This window comes from Alexandromys fortis, unplaced genomic scaffold, assembly GCF_014885135.2.
Source record: "Alexandromys fortis isolate MF-2015 unplaced genomic scaffold, M_Fortis_MF-2015_v1.1 scaffold_16, whole genome shotgun sequence".
Classification (NCBI taxonomy): Eukaryota; Metazoa; Chordata; class Mammalia; order Rodentia; family Cricetidae; genus Alexandromys; species Alexandromys fortis.
In genome coordinates this window covers 18,405,815-18,432,312 of record NW_026067893.1, presented here as the reverse complement: position 1 = coordinate 18,432,312, position 26,498 = coordinate 18,405,815, and the positions used below count along the sequence as shown (strand labels likewise).

At 48.4% G+C, this 26,498-nt stretch overlaps 1 protein-coding gene across 1 annotated transcript in view; it reads right to left on the bottom strand.

Moving 5' to 3' along the window:
* The window catches only part of Pik3ap1 (phosphoinositide-3-kinase adaptor protein 1), a 124,173-nt gene that overhangs the window by 13,694 nt on the left and 83,981 nt on the right, over positions 1–26,498 (bottom strand). The window contains exons 9-14 of the mRNA XM_050147170.1: positions 21,667–21,762; positions 16,463–16,657; positions 11,601–11,666; positions 9,935–10,140; positions 7,380–7,452; positions 1,221–1,376 (exon numbers count right to left, since the gene is read on the bottom strand). Of these exons, the coding sequence (XP_050003127.1) occupies positions 1,221–1,376; positions 7,380–7,452; positions 9,935–10,140; positions 11,601–11,666; positions 16,463–16,657; positions 21,667–21,762 (792 nt within the window). The remainder of the gene's footprint in view (positions 1–1,220; positions 1,377–7,379; positions 7,453–9,934; positions 10,141–11,600; positions 11,667–16,462; positions 16,658–21,666; positions 21,763–26,498) is intronic.

Genomic DNA, 26,498 nt, shown 5'->3' with positions numbered 1-26,498 from the left:
CGGTGAGCAAAATCGTGCATGTATGCATGCATAATAAGTATTTGTGGATATGTGTGCATGTTTGTTATCTGTATGTGGAGGGGAACAGACAGATAAGTTTTCTGGGAAACAGACCCAGAATACACAGTAAATTCTCAAGGAGGCTGTGCTGTAAAAAAGACCACAAGAGGTTTGGGTAGTCCGTTATCCTGCATTCATCGGTGGATGCTCTGCCTGGCTTCCAAGGAGACCCGAGTCGTGAAGTATATTTCTGCCTCTCTCATCATCTTTGCAGTTGTTTGGATACAGGGAAGCCAACATGTCAGCAAATGCTGCCCAAGATGCAGAAACAGTGTTCCCAGCCTGAAACCTGCACACCAGGCCTCGTCTGCCACAATCAGACTCCCATTCATGCTTCTTCACCAAAACAAAGATGTGTCCTAATTAGAACCTAAACCACCCGTGCAGAAGTTGGACTTCTCAAATTTGAGTCCATTGTTGTCCGCAGTGCTGATGAGTTGCCCTTAGCCGCCCCTTAGCACAGCTGGGGAGGAAGCAGGAGCCGCTGTGAGGAGTCCTGGCTTGGCTCCAGAATGAGTTCAAACCCCGGTCCTGCTTGGCTTTATTAGATACAACCTGGGACAAGGCACTAAGCCTGAACACTTCCTCCTCGGCAAGAAGAGGTCATGAATCTACATCATAGAGGTTTTTGTGGTCATGAAATGATCAATGAAGACAATTTACTTTCGGTAAATGCCCAATCGATGTTAAGAATTATTATAAAGCAAGAGAGAAAAGCGGAAAATGAAGGGACGTGAGAAGCAGTGTGGGCTGCCTCTCCCCACCATCACTAGGTTCCGCTATTTATAGAAAGAAAGCACCTGAAGAATTATCACACCATTGGGCAAATGCCACAGGCCAACTAGTCTCCACACTCCACACCTCTCAAAACCAAATCAGGTCTCCATTGAGATCTCGGGCTCCTAAGAGTATTTGCCAAGCCGGGCTGTGGTGGCACACACCTTTAATCCCAGCGCTCAGGAGGCAGAGGCGGGTGGATCTCTGTGATTTTGAGGCCAGCCTGGTCTACAGAGCGAGTTCCAGGACAGCCAGGGCTACACAGAGAAATCCTGTCTTGAAAAACCAAAACCAAGCAACCAAACAAACAAAGCGTGTTTGCCAGAGCCTGCCGTACCAGTGAGCTGGCGGGTGGTACCGAGGTGCCTCTGGCCTGCGCTTACTTGCTGTGCTCGACGTGCTGTCTGTTTTCCAGTCTCCACGTCTCAGCTCCGTCCTCGGGGGAAACACGCTCTTCCTGGGGCCGCTCTCATACACTCCAAACTCCACTTTTCCAGGCAGGTGCTGCGAATGCCGGATTGGGACTGTGATCTCCAGATCTGGAATCAGAAGGAAGAAAGAGCTTCAGGCAGGCTGCCGCTGCTAAATGTCTCTCATGGCTACCTGTCTCCTGGGCCTGGGCTGGGGCCTGGAGGAGCATATGCGAGAGACCCACGTCTTGTCCCACGTCAGCACTGAAAAGCCACAGAATCCAGTGCGGCCCAGAAGAAGGAAAGGACGGCAGAGCGTGAGAAACAGGCAGAAGAGCTCTTCCACCTCTGAGAGCAGAAAGAGGAGACCCTTAGGAAAGGCTTGGGCTCCTAGCCCCACCATTTAGCTGTACATAGCCACCCTCTCTGAACAAGAGCCCTGTCTAAGGACAGGATCACGAACTCTGCTGATGGCAGGAAGTCACCCTGTGCACCAGCTCAAAGAGTTCCCACAGTCTTAGTCGACAAAATCCTCATAAAACCCAAGAACCTAGCACCACTGTTATCGTTCCCAGATGAAATGAAGGCACAGAAGAGGGAAGCTGCACCCCCAGTACACGGATGGAAGGCCCAAACTGGGATGTGAACCCTGGCTCTGGAGTCCAATGGCCTCTTGCTCCCTGAATTTGTTATGGATGACAGGTGAGAGGGTATGGGATGGCCAACCGACCCTGACAACAGTGGCCCAAGGAGTGTGGGACCAAAGTCCTCCATGCGGAGAAAGACTGACTTCTGAGACTGAATCATTGTGAAGGCACAGTCTGTACCCAGCTCATGGGCTCTGCTACTGGTTTGTCTTTAACCCTGCTGAGATTTCCACCCCAGGGTCCTGGGAGCATAAATAACTCACGCCAGTGAGTAGTGTGAAATCAACAGCTCCCACCCCAGGGGGTGTGAGGCAGGGTGGGAGGGAAGCCATGGGAGCCAGGGAGGAAGAGGAACACACTTTGGGACCTGGGCTCTCCTCCAGGTACCGCTTCAATTCACCCCTCTGTTCTTCCGTGGAACAAGTGTGTAGAAAATTCACAGGTGACTCCTCGTGCCAAAGGCAGAGACCCACCACCGAGAAAGCTAAGGAATAAGCTAGAATAGTATGAAGGGCAGTGTGAGGGAAGGGTGGACGGGACACAGTGAACAGCCTGTGAGAACATTGTTGGTGTAGATTGCTGGTCTCCACAGCCCTGGTCTTTCTCATGCTAGAGAAACTGGATCTAGGGGTAAACCAGGGGTCTAGTAACAGCCAGCTCCTTTGTGGAACGGGGAGGGTTTCCAGTCCCAGCCTCCCTGGTTGCACCGCAAAGGAAGCCCTGCCCATGCTCACTGTCCTGGGCGCCGAGCACTGCCAAGGCCTGTGTTCACGGGGTGAACCGTGAATCTCGGAGCCCACGGAGATATATCATGCTTTCCTTCCCTTCTCAGCTTTTATTTACAGGGAAAAAAAATCACTTTAAGACTTCTTAAGGTTTCCAGTCTGACTAATTAACTTTAAGGTGGTAATTTTCCCACCCTCACAATTCTGTAAGAAGGAAAGTAAGGCACACAGGAAGAAAAAACTCAGAGATCAAAGGTTCAAAAACTCAGGCCAGGCTAGAAGTTTCTAGAACACCTGCACTCTTTGCCTGAAGGTACAAAGTCAGGAAGAGTCTTCACGATTATTGCTAGCTTTCTGAAGCACATTCGCTTGCGTTATTACTTCCTTTGTGCGTTGGGACTTTTCCGTTCAGTAGGCGGTTATAATCCTGTGAGGAAACTGAGTCACACTGGGTAAAGCAATGGCCCCACATACAGAAGTGATTCAGCAATAGCACAAGGAGCAGAACCCAGTTTCCGGGGCCTCAGCTGGCTCTGCCTCCCAGGACACACCCAGATCACAAATATTGACTGCTTTCCTGCGGGGCCACAGCATCTGACAAAGCTGCGTGTTTAGAGCTGATTTCCTGTGCCATCAACTCCGTGTGCTACAAAGGGCAGAGCTGCTCCCTGGAGCCGAAGATATGAATGCAGGGTCTGTTTTCAAGGATCCTTGGTCCTTGGTGTTCCAACCCCAATTAAGGAAAAATGATAGCTATTGTCTAAAGTAACTGGAGTTTTCAAATCTGAGTTACATTCTTAGAAAAGGTCTTGCAGACGGAAGTGCCACTCATCCGCCTAGAACTAGTTACAGCCTGTACTGGAGTTAAGAATAATGGTGAGCTATCAGGCAGATTCCGGAAACCACCTGGTCCCAGGCAAGAACCTTGACCCTTGATCCACCTCTCCAGCCCTGCTATTTATATTCTATTGCAATAAAAATTAAAAGCAAGGATACTCTTAGACAGCTAGGCCATACATCCTCCCCAGAGGGACTCCCTGCCACCCTGAGCCGTTCTTCCGCGTCTGTTTGAGTTGGACCTGGAATGTCCCCTACAGGCCCTCGTGCTAAGGGACTGGTCCCACAATGGTGCTACTGTGAGGTGGTGGGTGCTTTCAAAGGCAGAGCCAGGGAGAGGTCTTTAGATTATTGGAGGCTGCCCTTGAAGGGGAAATGAGACCCCAGCCTTATCTCTTTTCTGTTTCTTTTCCCAGCTGGGAGACAATTTTGTTTTGCCATGTTCTTTAAAAAAAAAAAAAGTAGATTTTGCTGAGCAATGGTGGTACATGCCTTTGGGGGACAGAGGCAGGCAGATCTCTGAATTTGAGACTAGCCTGGTCTACAGAGAGAGTTCTAGGACATCCAGGGCTACACAGAGAAAGCCTGTCTCGAAAGCCATTTTTTTATTTATTTATGAGGGGCAGAGGGTGGATGTGTGTGCCATGCCAGTGAAGTTAAGATGACAACCCGAGAGACTTAGTTCTCTCCTCCCGTTATGTGGGTCCTGAGGATCAAACTTAGGTCACCAGACTTAGCAATAAGGGCCTTTTAGCCACTGAGTCATCTCAATGGCTCTAGGCCTTTTTTATTTATAACTTGATTATCTCAGTTATAATAAAGGAACATTAGCTAACACAGTTTCCAAAGATAACATGGTTTAATCTTTTCATAGTAATGGCACTAATTACAGCCACTGTCAGAGAAACAGTGAAAATTATTACCCCTCCCCAAGAAAAATTCCATGTCAGATGATCTGGAAAGGGGGAATCTGGCCATGCTTCTTCACACATTGATCATTCTGGTTTAGACTATAGGTAGCAGTGGGCGGAAGCCATTATTTAGAAGCCTAATTGGGTGAACTTTGTGGGGCCCTGGAATGTAGCCCAGGCTGGTCTAGAACTGTGATCTTCCTGATTAAACCTTCCAAGTGCTGGGATTACAGGTGTGTGCCACTGTGCTCAGACTGAACTCAAGAAAATATTTAAAAACTCAAGTCCCAGCCCGGAGCACTTACTATGGAGGACTTGGTTCCAGAGGACACCGGTCCCTATGTGCTGCCTCTGTGGACTCCCGGGCCTGTGCTAGGCACAGGCTGCACCCATACTTCTTGCCCATCGCAACACCCCTGTTAACTTCCCACATTCCAGGCTAAGACTATGGCTCAGGGAGGAAAAATATTTTGTCCGTAGTCTCAAAGCACTATGCAGAATTCCAACTCCAAACTTGTCCAATCCCCAGTGACACTAGATGGAGCCTGGGGGAAGAAAGCTATAAAGAGATGCTGAAGTCTAAGTTCTTGAGCTGACCCACTGACCCCTGAGCGCATGTGAGCCCCACTGCTGTCCACTCCCGGCCTTTGGACACTGGGGCCACCGACCAATCACAGGCCAGTATGGCTTGTTTTTAAAAGCTTAACAAGTTTCACTTCGTCGGTGCACCCGTCTTTGGACGCACATGCTCTACTTTTCAGAAGCACTTCAGTCCTTTGCCGCCTAGAGTCCTATTTTCTGAGCCTGGGCGACTGCAGATCCCGAGCCTGACTTTGCACCCTTTCAGCTCTGTTCTCTGCAGCAGGAGGGCAGACGTGAGCCTGGGATGGAGGTGGGAGATACAGTAAAATTCCAAACTTTCTAATAGAAGTGCTCGGATAAGCTCCCTGACCCCTCTTTCTGACATGGTCAAAATTGTGAATATTCTCTAAGCCAACTACTTTGGGAAAAACACTGTGCTAGGCATCATGGGAAAACCACGCCTGCATAAGTAAAAAGATGACTAGCTCACAAACTAGCCAATCACACACGGTAGATCGTGGGTTTCTTCTCAAGCTGGGTGCTGATTCCTGGTGGCTGCATGGAATGGCTGGTGTTAGCAGACTTTTGGCTGAACCTCTCATCCCAGCACAGACGTCCTGAGCTCCACCAGGACTGTGCTGCAGACTGACATGCATGTTCCTGCCATCGTGGAGCTTATGGTAAGATCGGGGATAGATGCCAGTTCAGGACCAGAACAGAAGACTAAGGAAATCCTGGTCCATGCTACAGGGGCAGAGGGAAAACGAGAAAGCAAAAGACAAGGTGTAGGGGTTCACCTGAAAAAATGGCAGAGGAGCCTCTTTGCTGGATGAATGGAGGCAGCAGTCAGAGATGAGGAGGACAGCAGCAAGCATCAGGTGTAAAGGCCTAGGGAAGACCTGTGCTTGCCTGTTAGAGGAACACGAGGGGGTTATTAATGCTCAGGCCGGGGCTGGGGGAGGGGTCTGGAGCTTGTGGAGAAATAGTACAGAGGTCACATAATATGGGGCCTTGGAGGCTACAACAGAGAGTCTGCTTTTCCTCTAAGTGGGACAGGAACCCCTGGAGTGCTTAGAGCAGAGGGGGGCATCCTCTGATATTTTATTTTTGGCATTATTACTGCTATTTTAAATTATGTGTCTTTGTGAGGGTAATGTATACATGAGTGCAGTTCCCCATAGCGGCCAGAAGAGGGCAACAGATCCCTTGGAGTTGGAGTTACAGGTGGTTGTGAACCACTCAATATAGATGCTAGAGACGAAACTTAGGTCTTCCAAAAAAGCAGCACAAACTTAACCACTGGGCCATCCTTCTAGCCCTTAGTGATTTATTGTTTTAAAAAAATAATAATTAATTAGTCTTTTGTGATAGGGTGTCATTGTATAGACAAACTGGTCTCAAACTCACAGAGATCTATCTGTCTCTGTTCCATAAAACACCAGGATTAAAGTTATTTGCCATTGCGCCCAGCCATATGATCCTCTATTTATAGAAGGCACTGGCTCTAGATGGGAGGATGAACTGTAGAGGGGTGAGCTTGGACAAGGGTGGAGACAAGTGGAGAAACTACGGCACCAGCTCCAAGAGATGGCGGTGGCTTGGCTACAGCCATGGCATAGGGAAAATTGCCAAATTTAGACTGCACCTTGGAGCCAGAATCCTAGGAATGAAGAACTAACGTAACAGCAATTAGGACAGAAAAGAGACATACCAGGGACAACAGGCTCTCCAGATGTCCTGAGTGAGGACACAATACAAAAGCCTACAGTGGCCCAGAGCCTTCTAGGAGAAGGGGCTGCTGGGAGGAGACCCCCCAGTCCAGTTATGAGAACGCAGGTGCAGAGGAAGAGGCCCGGGCAAGAAAAACTGTAGGGGAAATGTCCAGCCTCGTGAGAGGCCAACTGACGACAGCTAACACGCAAGTAGGGCTGATTTTGCTTAGTTCTGCTCATAAGGGGCTCCTACAGGAACCTTTCTTCCCTGCTCCTCTTGCCAAAAGATTGGCTAGAGTAGAGCACAGAGGCCCAACCTGCAGAAGGCAGGTCCTTGCTCAGGGTGCTTGGTGTCACATGGCTGGTATCATGAGGTTTAGAAGAGCCCATCCACAACACACGCAATAGCACGCATGCCCTATTATTGCATATTGTCCTCAGACGCTCGTGGTAGAGTTTGCCCACTCTCAGGGGAGTGCGGTTTCTCACTCTGTTGGCTCCTATGCTTTCCTAATTGCCAAGGTTGGAGCCAAGGTAGAAATGATGACCGTCCTCTTCGGGTGGGAGGGGGCTCTAAGCATCCATTTCCTCCTGGGCAAGCAGTCTGTGCACTCGGGCCACAGAAGAAGGGATAGTCAAGGACAGCAGCAACGGCCACCCCCAGTGATGCAGCGCACTGGGAACCCCCCCGTGATGCAGGCACTGGGGAGCCACCTACCTGAATGCTTTCCCATTTTTTGCTTCTCTCTCTGTCTTCGGGTGATGCTGTCTCTTAGTCTTTTAAGGTTTTCCTGGAAAACAGTTTATTTGTTGTTTAAGTATCCAGCAGTGGTACCTTTTGAACATTAGAATTCCATTCTTATGTCCTATGCAGGGGCTAGCACACTACAGCCACATTTCAAGATGGCCCCAGGAGAAACTCAAGGCTTTGTGCCTGTAACGTGCCTTTTTTCCCCCAGCAGAGTGCGCTTTCAGAGGCCCAGCCCCACTCTCAGCATTAGCGTGCACCGCCCTCCTTCACCTACACCTCACAGACAACCCCACCCGACATGCTCACAGACTTGAACTCATCCCCGCCTCTGACTGTGTTCTCTCCTCAGTCCTTGAGGTACCTTAATTTCTATAACTCTGTCCCACGCCTGGACCAAGGCTTCCCCAGGTGGCCCCAGGCTCTAGTCCTGTCCAGATCAATCATGTGGCACTTGGGCTACACTGCCTTGCATATAACATATGCGTATGCTTGCAATATGTATCCTGTCTCTTCGGGGACACTGGACTTTCCAAAGACCAGGTCTTGTAACTTTCTATAATTCAATTATTTGGGCCGCTGTAGTTGTTCAATAAATGTTGACTGGATACACAAAGGTCAAGATTTGTTTCTATCTTAAGTTGGCCCCCAGCAACAGTGCCTGGGCATTCCAGAGAAGTTAGGAATCTGAGCACACAGTAGTACCCTGGGGAAATGTCTAAACATTTTGGCTGGAGCAGCAGGTGGATGGGAGGGATCCACGGGAAGCCAGACTGGGAGGGCTGGTTGGCTTGCAACTGTGGGCTAAAGACACTGAACCTTGTCCAGGAAGCATGAGGGGGACAGAGGAAGCTATAAGATGACCATCGCAGTGAAGTTCCGATGATCTAGAGGTGGAGGCAAGGAGAGCCATCTACGGATCAGGTAGCTGGCCTGAGGCAGGCAACAGGGCCAACAGAGGAACATGACTAGGAAAATGGAAAGACACGAGAGGAGAAATACCCCAGAACAGCAGTGGTGAGACCTCCAGCTGCTATACCCAAGTGGGAGTACGCCAGCGTCTGTCTGTCTGCTATACCCAAGTGGGAATACACCAGCGTCTGTCTGGGGCCTTGAGAGATAAGCAGAAATAAGCTGCTTGGTTGGACAAGCCTCAGGTCTAGCACACCTCGGGAGAACATGCCAAGCTGATGGTTGCAATTAGAATCAGAGGCAGACTCAAGTGTTGTCTATACAAAGAAAGAGCTAGACTAGAGAGAACCCGGGCAGTGTCCCCACTCACAGGGGACAGGGATGAAGGAAACAGAGGAACAGACAGAAGCAAAGGGAAATAAAGTTGAGTGCCCAAGGAGCAGCCAACACATCCCAAAATAGAGGAGGTTACACGGACTTCCATCGGCTGGGGTTTTCTACCATTGTGAACATGAACCCCAGCATGCATCCAGGAGTGAACACATCTGTGTGCAGGGAAGAGGCTATTCGCCTATAGATACAGGGAGAAGGCTGGCATTTACTCTGCAACCAGGCACGTGAAGGGCTTGCCCTGCTTACACTCTCCCCATTTCCCTTCGCATTTCAAAGGTGGGGAAATGGAGGCACAGCAGGCCCCTGTCATTCAGATGTGAGTGATAGAACAGGAACTTATCCTGGGCTACCATCTCCCAAGAGAGTTTGTGTCTGCTTTGACACATGGTCATAGGACTTAGAGAGGAGGTAAAAACAAACAAACAAACAAACAAAAAACAAAACCTGTTCGTCCAGGGTAGCCTTTGCTCAGGGCAGCAGTGGTTCTAAGGTCCCTGAATGAAAGGGCCTGGAGTCCCGTGTTCAGCACTGTAGGATGCAGCCGAGACTATATAGTGAAACCTTGTCTCAAAACAACAGCAATCTTCAAACCCTACAGATAAACCAAGAGTCTGCTGTGCACCCTAATCTTCTCATATGAGCTCCCCCTAGAGGGTTGTCCCTGAGACAGGGTATTTGGCATTTTACAGATCTGTGCCTTTGTATTTACAGGGTATCTAGAGAAATGCAGAGTGGGGGGGGGAGACAAACAGACAGAGAGACAGATAGAGAGACAGACAAATTGGTTTTAACTCAGGAGGTTTAGACTCTGAAGCTTGTGGTGTTCGTCTCATCATATTTCTTGGGATCTTTCCAAGTTTTCTTTGTGTCCTAAAGAGTGACGATCAACTATGAGGGAGGAAAAACGGGACCCTGAAGAGCAGAGATCAAGCAGAGGTGAAGGCCTCATGCAGACAGCAGCAATGCAGAGGCAGAATTGGGGTGTGTAGGGACATTTGTTCCTGACCTCCAGCCCTGGAAAGCTTTTAGCTGGGAGTTCCAGACAAGGACTCATAAGCACAGCCCCGACAAGAATACTCGAACAATGTTCACAGCTGTCACAGTGACATACGTGACAGCTGCAGCTGCCTCTTCCGCTGAAGTGTGTGTGTGTGTGTGTGTGTGTGTGTGTGTGTGTGTGTGTGTGTGTGAAACAACCCCACAGTGACAGAACTGGCTACCTGCTGGAAGCGGAAGGACTCAGATCGTTTCTTCTGGTTGAGTTGCCACTCTTTAAAGTGCAGTACGGCCTCATCCACATTGACGATGCCTAGCTTCACCTGCTCCTGCAGGGTGATGAGCTGCCGCTGGCCTGGTGTTTTCATCCCAGCAAATGGGTCATAGATGCTCGACGGGGGCCTGTCCCTCCATGGCCTCACAGGTGGCTCTGAAAAGAACGGCAGAAGTCGGCGTGAAAACTCCCAGCTGGGAAAAGCAGACCTGAGAGGTGACGGTAATGATGGTGGGCACAGGCTCCAAGGAACAGTCTGCCACAGCCATAAGAAACAATGACATGTGGAACCAAGATGGGGGTGGGGAGACCTGGAATAAGGAAGGGGAAGTTGCTAACAATTTCAAAGCTATTGGAGTAAAGCAGACAGAGCCATAACACGGGAGGGAGGGGCAAAGTCTGCCGACCACACTGAACTTTGACTGTGAAGGCATCTAATCCAGCATTTCTCCGCCCAGAGACTGCTGATATTTTGGGTAAACAACTCTTCACTGTGAGGGCCTGTTCTGTGCATTAGAGAGCAATGAGCAGCATCTCTGGCCACCGCCTACTGGGTGACTTTCCTTGGATTTGGAGATGCAAAATGTCCCCAAATATTGCTAAATGTCATCTGTGGAAGGGAGGGCAAAATGCTCTCTATTGAGAATTAGAGCTTTATATATAAACCCACTCCCAAAACAGATCAGTATACAGAAAGGGTCCAGGCGGGGAACTTCTCCCAGCCCTGTCTCTGAACAATGGTTGAGGACTGATGGACACAAATGCCAATGGAACTTCCACCCAGGTCCAGGGGCACTGGTAAAAATTAGGAGCTCAGTCCAGTCCCAGCAGGCTGTCCTTGGGTTGTTCCATGCCAACCTCTATTTCATTATGACTGAAGGACAGTTGTCCACTTCTGAGGCCGGAAGCCAACCAGCCCCTCTCTAGGCTGCGACTCCACGGTTCCTTGGGGGAATGAACTACTGACAGAGACAATGGGGGCACTGGGACATGGGAGGACAATATGACATCAGTTCATGTAGTGTGTTCCAGATCTCTCATGTAACTACTGTCTTTCAGGGACACCTCTGAGTGCTTAGACACTGCTGGGGCCGCTCTTCTAAAGATTCTTATGTGGGGTGGTACTGAATGCCTATGCCCAGCAGAAGGAGACGGCTCAAGGGTTACAGGGAGTTCTCGGCTCCTTTCAAACTTCCTTAAAAGGTCTTTGAGAAAACCGAATGTCCTGGTTGTCATCCAACAACAAGAAAGTAACTTTAATGAGAGTTGAGTCAAAGCACAGTGGGACTAGTAACAGACAAGAGGGCTGAGCCACAGGTGAAGGCTTGGTGCTGGGCCCACTGCCAGGCTCTTCGCATCAGCCTCAATTCTCCGGTTCTACACGGGCATTTGTGTATTAGTGCCCTCTGTGGGGTCAGTTTGTACAGTAATCTAGGGTACCGCTGTCTCTCCCCCTTCTCCTTTGCCTCCAGTAAGAGATACTCATGCAGTATTCCTGAGCTACCAGTGAGATCTCTCGACATGACTGCCACTGCCACACACGGCCAGCCTTGTTACAGGGATATTCCTTCAAGTTCAGTTCCTGCGGGGGACGTTCAGGACAAGCTCTGGTTTACCTTCTCTGATGTTCTCTGAAGAAACATAGAAATTCCCAGGACGCTCCTGACTTTTTTCTGCAAAAACTGTGAAAGAAAGAATATTCTAAGTGAAGGCAAAACGTCTCCTTCTCAGAGGCTCTGTCACACATTTATGAAACTGTATGCATTTACAAAAAATAACCTTGTGCAATAAAGTCATAAACATTTAGTCATGACCATTGTACACATATTTCTGGAAGAAAAGAGTGAGAGAGAGCAAAGACTGTCAAAAAGACAGGGTAGACGCACAGGTTCTCCAGATTAAAGACGAAGCCAGTCAGAGGGCATCAGCACTATGTCTCAGATTCTTAAAGGAAAGGGTAAGACATGTGGTAGTGGACATGCCTTTAATCCCAGCACTTGGGAGCCAGAGGCAGGCAGAGCTCTGAGTTCGAAACCAGTGTGGGTCTACATAGTGAGTTCTAGGCCAGCCAGAGCTACACAGAGAAACCCTGTCTCAGAAAAAAAAAAGAAGAAGAAGAAAAAGAAAGAGGAGGAGGAGGGTCTGGAGAAATGCTTAAGTTAGTAGAGTATTTGCTGTCCAAGCCTGAGGTCCCCAGCACCCACACACCTGCTGGGTAAGGTATCCCACATTGTCAATCCCAGCTCTGGAGAGGTGGAGACAAGCAGATTCCTGGAGCTTGCAAACCAATAGCTGAATTGGTGAGCCCCAAGCTCCGTGAGAGATGCTCTCTCACAAAATTATGCTGGAACAACCGAGGAGTGCGACCCAGCATCAAACCCGGGCCTCTGGCCAAAGGCGGCGGCACAAACACATGCACCAGCATAAACTACACACAAGGAAGGGAAGAAGGAAGGGGAGGGAGGGAAAATGCTATGGGGGGGGAGGATGTGTGCCAGGATCCCAAACAGAAGCATCTGCGAAGACCTGCCGCTAGAGAACAGAAGGAAGCACCTACCACCGGGCAGGCCCATCTATGATAGGCAGAACTCTATCTGGTAGAACAAGTAAAATGTGTCCTTCCAGGGGAAGCAAGATGAAGCCACTCATGATGAACAGGCATAGGACCACAGAGGAGACTGAAAAGTGAAACCCTTTGTAAGTGTTAGGAGGACAAGATCATCTCATAGCTCCCTGGGATCTGAAGGAGGCTTCCCCAGCTAAAATCCCTGCTCTGCCACTCGTGTGTCACGTGATCTTCTGTGAGAAGCTGGTCTTTCTCCATGCTTCTGTTTCTCATATGTAGAATGAAGACCAGAAACAACACCTCCATTGGGTTGCCATGGGAACTGAGGGCTGGCGCATAGAAAGCGCTTAAACATCATCGGGCACACACGATCATGCACCCTTGGCTTTAAGTGCTTCCTAATGCAGTGTTTCATCTGACCCTCACAACCACTGTAGCAGGGTACCGTCACTTCTCATGACCACTTCTAGGTAAGGAAACCAAAACCAAAATGGGTAAAGTGGCATATCCCGTGTCCTATCATGTGCAACCAGAAGTTAGAGGTGAACCTACTCCAAGCCACTGCCCCTATTGTCACCTTGTGGCCTACGGTCCCAGCTCCACTGCCTCGAGAGCAATAAGTTGCCACCTTTTTCTCCCATTTAGGAATTACCACAGTACATCTGTGGGCTTGGAAGCTGTCCCTGAGATGAGGATTTGACAGCTAGTATTCCCTCTGGGAAGTATGGTCGTTACCCTTCACTGTCCACCTGGCTAGATTTAGAGTCACCATGGAAACACACCTCTAGGTGTGTCCATGAGGGCATTTCCAGAATCCCACATTAGCAGAGGTGGGAAGATCCACCATAAATGTGGGCAGCACCATCCCACAGGCTGAATTCAGTCCCATACTGAATAAGAAGAGAAAACAGAGCCAAGCTGGTAGACCACGTCTCTCTGCTCCCTGACCGCAGACTCCATATGACCAGCTACTTCCCATGCCTGCCGCTGCAGCTAGCGCCGTTCTTGCTGCTCCGCCTTCCCCACCATGATGTGCCGGCACCCCTGACCTGTGGGCAAACAGCAGCCTCTTCTTGTTAGATATTTTGTCACCGCAATGAGAAGGCAGCTACGATAGGAGGTGACCGACGTGAGAGAGGAAGCGGGTGAAACAGTAAATGGTGGGCTATCAAGCAAAACACCACAGCCGGGTGGATGCACAGTGTGCAGTTCAGAGTCCCCCAAGACGGCAAGCACACTGGGTCATTCAAGCCTTGAGCGGTGGCCATTTTAATAATTCCAGGGGTTTCCAGCCTACCCTGAAAGACGGCAATGGAGCGCCACTTGCTGGAGAACGCCCTCGGGAAAAGACACAGCAGTGCACTAAAGGGGTTGGGGGGAGCCAGGCAGTAGGTAATATCCGGTGGATATGCTAAAGGAGACGTGCCCAAGGACACAGCAAATCTTAGTGACACAGAACGTCCGCAGTTGTAGTGCAACTAACTTAGGGTTGCTAGACTGAGTGAAAGTTAAAGCCAAAGAAGGGAACTACTTGGGACATAGATACATTAAGAAATGCATTCGCAGGGATGGAGATGGTTCAGTGGTTTAGAGCACTGACAGCTCTTCCGGAGGACCCGGGTTCAATTCCCAGCAACCACATGGCAGCTCACAACTGTCTGTAACTCCAGTTCCAGAGGACCTGACACCCTCACACAGACATACATACATGCAGGAAAAACACTAATTTACATGAAATAAAAATAAATAAATTTTAACAATGTATTTGCTGCTTGTGTGCAATTCAGAGTGAACCAGGCATCCTGCATTTTATCTGGTGGTCCCAAGCCAAGTTACCCAAGGCTCTGCAGGGAGCTCCCTGGCCTCTTTAAGACCTCCCCATGTCTCAGATGTTTTATCGGGAACTCACCGAGGCCACCTGGCCTGGGTCTGAAAAAGGCCCGGGATAAAACCAGTCTCGCTGAACATAGAGGAAAATGAGGACTACTGAGAACTCAAGAACAATGGCAATGGGTTTTTGATCCTACTGCACGTACTGGCTTTGTGGGAGCCTAGGCAGTTTGGATGCTCACCTTACTAGACCTGGATGGAGGTGGGTGGTCCTTGGACTTCCCACAGGGCAGGGAACCCTGATTGCTCTTCGGGCTGACAAGGGAGGGGGACTTGATTGGGGGAGGGGGAGGGAAATGGGAGGCGGTGGCGGGGAAGAGACAGAAATCTTTAATAAATGAATTTTAAAAAAAAGACCTCCCCATGTCTCATCTTCCACAATACATGCTATTAAAAATGGATGAGAGGTCAGGAGCAAGCACGGAGCCTGCAGTTTTGCTCACACGGAACGTAAAAGCATGTTAATATAATCAAGTCCCGAAGTGCAGCCACAAAGCCTTCCGTATCTCACTGATGAACAATAATGAAGTCACACTAAATTCTTTCCACCTTTTACTAACATCGGTAAGCAGTAGCCTGAGATAGTAGCTCAGCATCCGCTGTGGAGCCAGGGTCCCTGGGGCCCAAGCCCTGGCACTGTTGTGTGGTGCCTGACCTCTTGCGCCTGCATTTCCCATCCATAAAATGGGGATCAGGGCCCTTACCTAATAGGTTATTGTAAAGATTAAATGCAAAGAATGTCCCTAATAGATTTCAACAAGCGCCAGCCATTAAAATGACTAATTATAGAACAAGTTACGAGATAACAATGTACTAGTTTCTCATGTATCTCTGTCCTTACAATTCCACACGAACGCTTCCAGGACGGCAGCACTGAACTGCCCCTGGCCTAACTCCAGAGTTTGTCCTGACCTATGACCTATGGCCCTGGCTGGAGACCATCCAGAAGACAAGCAATGCTGCTGACCAGGGAACCAGGAAGTTCCTACTGAGCACTATCCCTCGCCACACTTGTCGGGAACCTTGCTTCAACAGGTACACCACTTAGCAGGGTAGGGCATGGGTATTAGAAAAATAAGTAAAGAGTACAAAGACACGAGTAAAAAAATAAAACAGAAATATAGGATAGTACCGGGAGGGAGTTCCAGTGAATACTGAAATTTTGCCCGTGTTTAATTTCCATACACTTTTACACCCCAATACAAAAAGGAGAGGAAGGGGCTGGAGAGATGGCTCAGAGGTTAAGAGCATTGCCTGCTCTTCCAGAGGTCCTGAGTTCATTTCCCAGCAACCACATGGTGGCTCACAACCATCTGTAATGGGGTCTGGTGCCCTCTTCTGGCCTGCAGGCATACACACAGACAGAATATTGTATACATAATAAATAAATATTTAAAAAAAAAAAAACAAAAAGGAGAGGAAGAGGGGGCTGGAGAGTTGGTTCAATGGTTAAGAGGACTAGTTGCTCTTCCAGAGGACCTGAGTTCAATTCCCAGCAACCATATGATGGCTCACAACCATCTGTAATGAGATCTGCTGCCCTCTTCTGGCCTGCAGGGATACATGGAGGCAGAATACTGTATACATAATAAGTAAATAAAATCTTTTTTTAAAAAAAAGGAGAGGAAGACAAAAGACTGTCTTAAAAGATACAGAAGACTTCCAGAACAGTTACTTGCTTCAATACTTTAAACATCAAGTCATTAATTCATAAGAAAAGCATTCTGTTGCTTCTGCAGTGAACCTACCCTAGATCAACTATCCCGCAGGCAGCCACTCCCTAGGTCAAATCTCCTAATTTAAAAGAGGGAGCAGAAGTATGTTTGAATTCTCTGACCTTCAGTCAGGGTAAAATGGATCTACCTGTATGGATCTTCTTAATATCCAAAACATCAAGTAACCACACCTTAGGACATAGCGTTTAGCCACACTATTGTTAATGACTTTGAACAACCTCAAACCCTCTGACCTTCAGACAAGGGGGAAATAGGCTCACAGTTTTGGGCCTCCACACACACTTGCCTTTAGAGATGTATGGCTTGTTGTCGGGCAGCGGGTGAGGGCCAGGAGCACTGGCCTCTGGCCTGGGCACGGGGACAGGAGGCCTGTTGGCCAGGTCCACAGAAAAGGTCTCATCTTCATCCACAGTGTGATAAATATCTTCCTGGTGGGCATGGTACTGCTCTCTCACCGAACTGGCTGTTTTCACGCTGTTACCTACAACACAGAGAGAGGTGATTCAGTACAGTGGTCTGGGAAATTGTAGGACTGCAGGTCTAAGACCAAGTGAGTGTTCTTGTTACCAAAGTAACATCCTGTGGCAGAGGCTTCCCTTGAGACGTCTCCTGCACCATTTGCTCAGAACCCATGAAAGCAATGAGGAGGGCACCAAGGTCTCCTTCATCTGCCACCCACTCAGTCCAGGACAGCAGCATGGGCTCGGCTGCTTCACTTTCACAACTACGATTCTGTTGTTCACCTTAGTATAACTAAGGGAGAGAAAGCACCCCCACTCCCAGGCCTGAGCACTCCCAGAACCACTTCCTGGTGATGGGGCAACAGTGAGACAATGCCCTGGCTCCTCACCGATGACCACTCCCTTGTGCTCCCCACAACGACTATAAAATGTGGTTCCTCCTTGCTGAGCACGGTTCTGGGTGCATTTCCTGAGTGATGACCGCATCTGGTTTACAAAAAATGCTGCGGAGTTGCTGCTACCAGTAACCATAGTTTGCATATGATAAATAAAAAAAAAACCCTGAACCTTTGAGTATTTAAATAACTTGTCCAAAGAGCCCAGAAGCCAGCCTGGTACCCGGGGTCTGGAGCGACCCTTCATTCCACTATCTGTTTCTCTCACAACTGCACACTGTTCCCCACTAAGCAAAACCACTGAGGTCAGAAGATTGCCTCCCCCTTCCTGCCCACCAGCACCCTACAACCCCACATTCTCTGTAAAGATCTGCCCTTCCTGCCCACAATGCGGTGATATCCTGGGACTTCTGTGTTTCCATTACATCTTTGCTGAGCTTCAGAGAGGTCACCTTTGTTTCTTGGTGTCCTGTGTCCAGGGGACTGGCCAGGTTGGTCCCAACTAATTAGAAAACACGAGTCCCTAGGCTCTGGCCTTAAGGAAAAGGTTCTATGTGCCTGCCTATCTTAGCGTCTTGCACAAGGGGAGGACGGAACTCTGGGAAGGGCTGCAACCAAGGGAAGTATCCTGGGAGAGCTGCCAACCACCCCTCAGGGCAACAGTGGCTCTCAGAACACGAGTCTTCCATGGACTCTAAACAGTTGGCTTTGCCTCAGTTTTTTATCCTGCTTTGGGAAGGCAGTTTCCTCTGCTCAGAATCTCCTTCATGCTACCTTGTGCCAGGCCAGGCTGGCACAGTCTCAGCCACACTGTGACCTCCCTAGAGAGGCCCCATTGACCTCCCAGTTTAAGCTGAACTGCTATTTATGTTCTCTGTGTTTCATTCCTTAGCTCTAGGGCCCTTCTGTGATGGGAACTTATTATATTGGTGGGTTGGGCTCCCTACCTTTCTCCCTCCCTAGTATGTCTGTTGCAAAGGGGAGGCCCCAACCCTGGCCCTCCACATTGTCCTAGAAGCAAACACCGGCTTTCCACATCGTATGTGCTCAGTCACACCCTTAGAACAGAGCGACGGATGAACTCTAGGTAAAATGTGGGCCAAGCAGAGAGCCATGTCTCAGATTTGAGCCTCCCTATTGTGAGTCTGCCTTCCCTCCCAGTAGTCTGGGCGGGGCAGACTCTGGGGAACCCCAGTGAAAGCTCAGAGCCGCTACATTATCAGAAAAAGAGGCAGTCCTGTCTTCTGCAGAAGAAGAAAGCTTCCTGGCTTCAGACGGCGAGAGAGGGCAGACTTGTGCAGAAGTGGTATAAATAGAATTCCTCCCTTAGCAACATCTGTCCACAGGCGGGCATTTGTGAGGAAGGCATTGTTGGAAAGCTGCGCATTGTTAGGGTTTTGTGACCTCCTCCCCCAGTTGACAGCACCTCCAGATAATCATAACCAATCCCTTGGCTCCCGCTGCCCAAATAGATATGATTTTCAGGGAGAATGTGCTGTCCTACCTAAGCTGCCAGGTTCCCTAGAAACAAAATATACTAGAGAAGCCAAAGAGAGCCAATTGACAGGACACGTGCAACGCACAGCCAGAGGACACCTCAGAGGACCTCGGTCTGTGCTGTTGGGTCCCTGAGAGGATGAATTCTGACCCGTATCTCAGCCTCTCCCATCATGATCCGATTGTGCCATTTAATGTCATTAACTAATGATTTAAACAGACAGCTGATATGTGCCAGACATCGCCCTGTGCCAGGCTCCACATTTCACTGGGGGCAGAGAGTTAATCCTGCCTAGAACTCTTTATAACTTACTGCTGACTGGCTGAAGGCACACGAGTGCCACAAAGGATGGGCCTTCAGAGCTGGGCCTGGGCCACTTGACTTTACCCTCACACCCACACCTCCCTTCTGTCCCTCACATGCGTCAGATCTGTAGCCCCCAACCCCAATTCCTCAGAGCTGCAGAAGGCCAAGAAATGCTTCCAGAATCACACCGGGTAGAAATGAGAGGCTGAGTAGAGGGACTGAGAATGAGCTCAGTTTTGTCTGTGGTGTAGGTGAATATCTGTGCAATATTTTGTATGAAAACAGTATTCTGGACCCATTCATAACTCCTGGGACCTATGTGAGCTCAGACCACTGGGTCACATGACACTACCAACATTGGAAGACCTACTTCCCGAGACCCAGGATTCTGTTCTGGTGCTTCACGGTATGTGTGCTCTCAAACGTGTGCAGAGATGTTACATGCAACAAAGGCATTCCCCGCACCGAGGCTCACGAAAGCACAGAGCTGAACACTGGCTAACATAAGCGGATGTCCCGGTGCCTGCGGAAAAGTTAATGTTGTGATGGCATGACATAAACTAATCACGAAAGAAGACACGGGTATCCAATATTAATATGTCCAGAGAAACTCGGAGACTCTAGGGTGAGAGACAGCGACTTTTCTCATTGCTTTAACTTTTAGGGCCAGATGTGGTGACCATCACACCTGCAGGTGGGAGACAAAGGCAGGAGAACTGCCATTCACTTAAGGCTAGCCTGGATTACATTGTGAATGCCAGACCAGACAGGTCTACATAGTCTTGTCTATTTGTGCATGTGTGTATATGTATGTGTGTATGTGTGTGCGTGCTTTTTGTGTCATTCGAATTTTTATTATCTTTATGTATTACTTTTACAATAGTAAGCAACTATAGCACAGCAACAGGCGGGCACAGCAGGGAATGAAAGGGGGTCCTGCTGTTAAAGATTTAAAAACAAAAATCAGAAAGAGCTGTTTTGCAGCCAAGGCTCTCACAGTGACTCGACGGCCAAGCAGTAGCAGAGTCACCTAGAAGCGAGAGACAATGTCCTCATCCCATTGTCCCGGAGCCTTGAGCAGGTTACAGAGAGCGGCCTAACTTGAGGGTAATTTGCCCTAATCTGACAAGGACCAGTCTGCCTATGTGGATTCTCTTGACCCCTTAAACAGCACACTGCTCCCCTGCATTCCCATGGCACCCAGGACATTTTTATTTACGCTGAACTATGCTTTTCTTCCTAAAAGAGAACTCACGTGGGGTGTGTGTTTACCTCCTCTGCAGGGCAGGACCGAGTCTGGATTTGCACAGACTTAAGGCTTGATGAAGGACTGCTGGGAAATGATCATTTCAATCTAGCATCACCTGACATCGGGACGGCAGGAGGCTGCCATCGGCTCCTCGCCCACATGCTACTCCTTTCATAAGGTGACGTGCAACCAGGGGTCGAAGGAGGCACCTCAAGGCAGGCTCCGAAGCCAGGGAGGGCTTGAACTGGAGTCCCCTCACTCTGCCTACTGCCTCTAGGAACTTGGAAACTCGCCCTGTCTGTTCCTTTGTTACTTCTCCCGCTGAATGAAAGCAGCAGTACCCAATTTACAAGGTTGCAAGAATCATGCGATGGGTGTCATGCATGAAGCCCTTAAGCTAGGCCTGGGCACTGCTGAGGACAGCAGAGCAAGCCCGAGGCCGAATAATGAAGTCGGTCAGGAAAGCATCTCTGACCTCATCCACGGCCCTCTCGGTGCCATGTGCTAGCTGAGGAACGTAACCAAACAGCTGGTCCTCGACCGCCCAGACCTCTCTCTCAGGTAGAGAGGGTGTTAGAGTGGGAGTCAGCGGATAATAAATGTGCCGGGTCCTGCCGCACAACACCCAGTGCAACCCCCCACCCCGCCCAAGCCTATACTAGGAATGTACGAGCAGCCATGAATAACAGCAAATGAATGGGCATGGTGAACGCTGATCAAACTGTTGGCAGGGCTGGGCAGGTGCCCAGGCTGTGGTTTGCCTACAGTGCCCAAACCATCTGACCTCCGCGTCTCACGCCCTCAGCACTCTGCTTCTATAGCGACTTGACTGACAGGCCAACCGTAATCATAGATGACCGGGCAGAGAGACGCAATCACTCACAGTGTAACGCCGTACACCTCTGAGAGCGCCTGTAATAATAGCGCTTTGTCAACTGCTTTTTCTTTGCCGGGTCTTAGGTGAACCGTATTTTCACTGAAACTTCCTTGATTCTCACCACAACCTGCCTGCTCAGTGCACCAGGCAGTACTGTCTCATTGCTGATCTGACCGCATCCATCTCGTTCCACAGCTGAGGAGATAAACACCTTGCCCCGGGGCCTTCCAGATAACCGGAGGAAAGGGAACACAGATGGGGCCCACACTCTTAACCACTGCCATGCTGCCTCTGCTTGGCAAAGAGGGTGTATGTACCCATCCTTTACTAGAAAGCAAGGCTTCCGTGGGATCATAGCTTATTTTGTTTTGGGTTCCCGGTCCCAATATCCAGAACAGTCCTTTCTGCACATAGTGGGTGATTATTATTTTTTGTCAGATAAAAACAGGCGTGTAGTTTAAATGAAGTCTTCTTGGAAGTAAGTACTTTAGTGTAATGAAAGGGTCCAGTCATGGACCTCTGGCCTGTCTCTAACAGGCGGATGGGGAAGATCGGGGTAGGCGTGGAGGGAGGCAGAGAGCCGCTAGCCGTCATATACCACGTATGTGCCAGCCCTTGAGACTGAAGCTTCATATGGAATCAGGCAACACTTTCTGCTTGTTTTTTATCAGCTCTCTGCTTTCCGGCTCACAGCTACAACTTACCTTCTAGGAACTTGCGGATCATTGAGTCCTTGGTGGGCCGAGAGAGGCTTTCTCTGGAGCCTGGGTTACCTGCACTGGCCTGAAGCATTTCAACATCTGGAAGGAAAATGAGACAGAGTCAATGTGCTGTTTGTTCTTCCACACAGGCGAGGAGACCCGGATGGATTTGGAAGGTTATCCAAGGCTTACCCTTCTCCCATTCCCCACTTCTCCCTCCTTCTCTCGCTCCCTCCCTTCCTCTCACCCACCCACCCATCCATACATCCATCTATCCATCCATCCTTCCTTCCTAGTAACTGTTGAGCATTAGGGAAAGTGATAAGCACAACACCCAAGCCTTTTCTTGGATCACAGGCCTCCAAAGACAGACACACTCATCTGTGTTTGAAAGACTAGGTTTAATTTAAAAAAAAAAATGCACACTGCAGTATTGCTTATTACAGTAAAAAAAAAAGGGGGGGGTACCGAAACAATGGAGAACAGACAGACCATGGTTTGTTCAAATGACAGAAGATTATGTAGCAGTTAAAAAAATAAGAATGTCTTATAGCCACTTCTACCAACAAAGTTATAGCTAAAAACATAGCAGGTGATGATGTTAGACGCAGATGATTACAGCACATATAATTAATGTGGGATTCCCTTCTGTATGCTGTGACTATGTTTTATTACCATTGGTTAATAATGAAGCCGCTTTGGCCTATGGCAGGACAGAATATAGGTATGTGGGGAAACGAAACTGTATACAGGGAGAAAGAAAGCAGAGCCAGGGAGAACCATGTAGCTGCCAAAGGAGGAAGACGCCAGAACCTTACTGGTAAGTCACAGTCTTGTGGTGATATACAGATTAATGGAAATGGGTTAATTTTCAGCAGTAAAAAACAATGACTTCTTGAATTTTGCATACAAATGGACGGAAATAGAAAACACTATCCTGAGTGAGGTAAGCCAGACCCAAAAAGAGGAACATGGGATGTACTCACTCATATTTGGTTTCTAGCCATAAATAAAGGACATTGAGCCTATAATTTGTGATCCTAGAGAAGCTAAATAAGAAGGTGAACCCAAAGAAAACCATATAGGCATCCTCCTGAATATTAACCTTCATCAGGAAGGAGACAGAGACAGAGACCCACACTGGAGCACCGGACTGAAATCTCAAGGTCCAAATCAGGAGCAGAAGGAGAGAGAGCACGAGCAAGGAACTCAGGACCGCGAGGGGTGTACACACACACTGAGACAATGGGGATGTTCTATCGGGAACTCACCGAGGCCAGCTGGCCTGGGTCTGAAAAAGCCTAGGATAAAACCGGACTCGCTGAACATAGCGGACAATGAGGACTACTGAGAACTCAAGAACAATGGCAATGGGTTTTTGATCCTACTGCACGTACTGGCTTTGTGGGAGCCTAGGCAGTTTGGATGCTCACCTTACTAGACCTGGATGGAGGTGGGTGGTCCTTGGACTTCCCACAGGGCAGGGAACCCTGACTGCTCTTTGGGCTGACGAGGGAGGGGAACTTGATCGGGGGAGGGGGAGGGAAATGGGAGGCGGTGGCGGGGAGGAGGCAGAAATCTTTAATAAATAAATTTTTTTAAAAAAAGGAAATGGGTTAATTTAAGATATAAGAGCTGGTTAGGAATATGCCTGGGCCATTGGACAGACAGTGTAGTAATTAATAGTTTCTGTGTGATTATTTGTGTCTGGGCAGCTGGGAAATGAAAGTGCAGTCTCTGTCTACTACAATACCGCATGACAAAGCATACATGCAGTGCAGCATGACAGCTACACAGACTCTGAAGACCTGCAACACAGTGTTGCAAACTGCATACGAACTAGGAAATGTACAGCTAACACAGAAGTGCTGGGCACGGGGTTGAATTCCTGACAGTGGCTACCTCTGTTGAAGGCGTGAAGGTGGTCAGACTCTGGAGACCTAACAGAGGATTGCATCCAGGATCACAACACTTATTTTTTTTTTAAACTTCATACGTACTATCGGAGATTCTGATATACCAAAGGAAAAATTCAGAACTCCAATCCCAGCAGAGCTCTGTGAATTCAGGTTAGCCTGGTCTACGTAATAAGTTCCAGGACAGCCAGAGCTACATAGAGAGACCCCCGTCTCAAAACAAACAAACAAACAAAGAATCTAAATCTTCAGAATGACATTTTAGGTAATTAATATGTTATCTTTAAGGAGGCAACATAAAATTATATTTTTATGTTTGCACAAGTATGTATAAATTTTGTATAAACACACACACACACCCTGTTGTAAGGGGATATAAGCAGTTAAGACTCCGCGGATATGGAGATAAGCAAGGAGAAATTATCCACTGACCCCTTGCTATATTTTAAGGACTTCTTTCACTTTTTCAAAAAAATAAATGATTTTATTGTTTTTTTGTTTGTTTGTTTGTTTTGTTTTGTTTTTCGAGACAGGGTTTTTCTGTAGCTTTGGAGCCTGTCCTGGAACTAGCTCTTGTAGACCAGGCTGGCCTCGAACTCACGGAGATCCGCCTGCCTCTGCCTCCCGAGTACTGGGATTAAAGGCGTGCGCCACCACCACCCAGCTATAAATGAATGTTTTGACACTATTTATGTTAACGTATTATCACTCAAATAATAACTATTTCATAAACCAAATCTTATCAAAAAAGACAGTGGCACATCCAAGTTGAGAGTTTACATACAATCAACAGGTCCTCTTCAAGAGTACTGAGACTAAGAAAGCCTGAGAACCGTCCCAGACTGGAAGGGATGAAGGAACAATCTGCGCCTCGCACATCAGTGCTCACCGCTAAGCTGAGTGCTCACTGCTAAGCTATGTGCTCGCCACTAAACTGGGTGCTCAGCACTAAACTGGGTGCTCACCGCTAAGCTGAGTGCTCACCACTAAACTGGATGCTCGCCACTAAACTGGGTGCTCGCCACTAAACTGGGTGCTCACCACTAAACTGGATGCTCGCCACTAAACTGGGTGCTCGCCACTAAACTGGGTGCTCACCACTAAACTGGGTGCTCACCGCTAAGCTGAGTGCTCACTGTTAATCTGAGTGCTGAGTGCTCACCAATAAGCTAGAACACCAACTCCAAAATAAAATTCTTTCTGAGGAGAGGAATGAATGAGCAGAGGAGTAGCCAGCAGAAAAGCAAGGACTCATGACGCACCAGGAGGCCACTTTCTGTCCCCTCTGCCATCAAGTAAGTTCCTTCGGAGGACAGGCTCATGTGGGTAGAATGACGGAGGTAGGATTAAACGAACGACCCATGAGAATCCAGTTTCCTTTACTTTACAGTCATGTTTTCACTGATTCTGAGGAGTCTGACTTCAGAAGCAGGAAAAGCAGGCTTTGCCAAAGGTCAGCCTTCCTGGCCTCCCTGACAGAGTTGAGCTGGCAGTTACATACAAGGTTGGGTATCGGACCACAATACATATCCCTGTCTTATTTCCTCTACTCCTTCCCTTGTTTTTGCTTGTATGACATCACACCTACCAGCCTGGTGCCAACAAGTCTTTTATGGTGGCTCTCATCCTGTGGGTCCTGACCCCTTTTGGGGGCTGCATATTGGATATCCTGCATATCAGATATATACATTATAATTCAGAACAGTAGCAGAATCACAGTTATAAAGTAGAAGCAAAATAATTTTATGGTTGGGGGGGTCACCACAATGTGAGGAACTAACTGTATTAAAGGGTCGCAGCATTAGGAAGGTTGAGAACCTCCTGTCTAGTAGAGCATTTGCACCCACACGATAATCTTGCTAAGCCCAGGTCAGCATCATAGTGGCAAAGATACATGTCTTAACTCAGCAATCACGGCCTTAGGATGCGAAAACTACAGCAGGCAAGGGTAGGAGCCACCCTGGGGGGCGACCCTATACCCCTATACTCCAGAAGTGCAGCTTCCAGGGTCCCCACAAAAGACGTGCCAGAGTTACTGCCTCCAGAGACTCAGAACACCGGTCCCTCACTGGTATTCGCAGTTAGGTACAGCTCCTCCCACATCCAGATCTACGACCAATCAGGAGTCATTCTCGTCCTAGGTAATGTTGCCTTAGAAACACAGTTGACATTTGGCTCTTATCGGGTTACCAGGGTAACAAAGCTAGGAAGTCAAACAAAGGTCAAATTCTCATGCAGAAAAGGAAATGAAAAGTGTTTTTATTAACTTTGGCCATCATTATCCCGGATCCACTCATTTCAATCTGTTCAGCTTCCCTTTTCTTGTCTGTAATACGATGGCAACAGCACGGCTCTCAAAGGTTTGTGGTGAGTGTCACCCGAGAAGCCTGCCAAGAGCCTGGCACAGTGCCCAGCGTGAAAGAATGCTCTCTGACTACTATTTTTGTTATTAAATCCTATATCCAGGCTACAGCCCTAAGTAAGGAACAATTCAAAACAGAAGGCTCAATTTACATTTTAAGAATTTCTCAGGGCTTGGGACGTAGCTCTCTAGCAAAGAGCCTGCCTAGCATGTGTAAAACTGTGGGTCTGGTCCTCAGAACCACAAAAATGATTCTCACGGCATTAAGGATTGAACTTAAGAAAAAAAATTGACACCATGCTTTATATGTCTTTATGGTGTATACGTAATAATTTGGTTTTTTAAAACTTGTTTTTATTATCTTAGTTGTGAGCCTTAGGCATTAACAGCAGAGCTGTCTCTCCAGTCTATTTCTATTTGTTAAGGCTTATTTTTAAGATTTATTTTTAATTATTATCATATTACTATTATTGCTACTATTGCTACTACTACTACTACTACTACTCTCTCTCTCTCTCTCTCTCTCTCTGTCTCTCTCTCTCTCTCTCTCTCTCTCT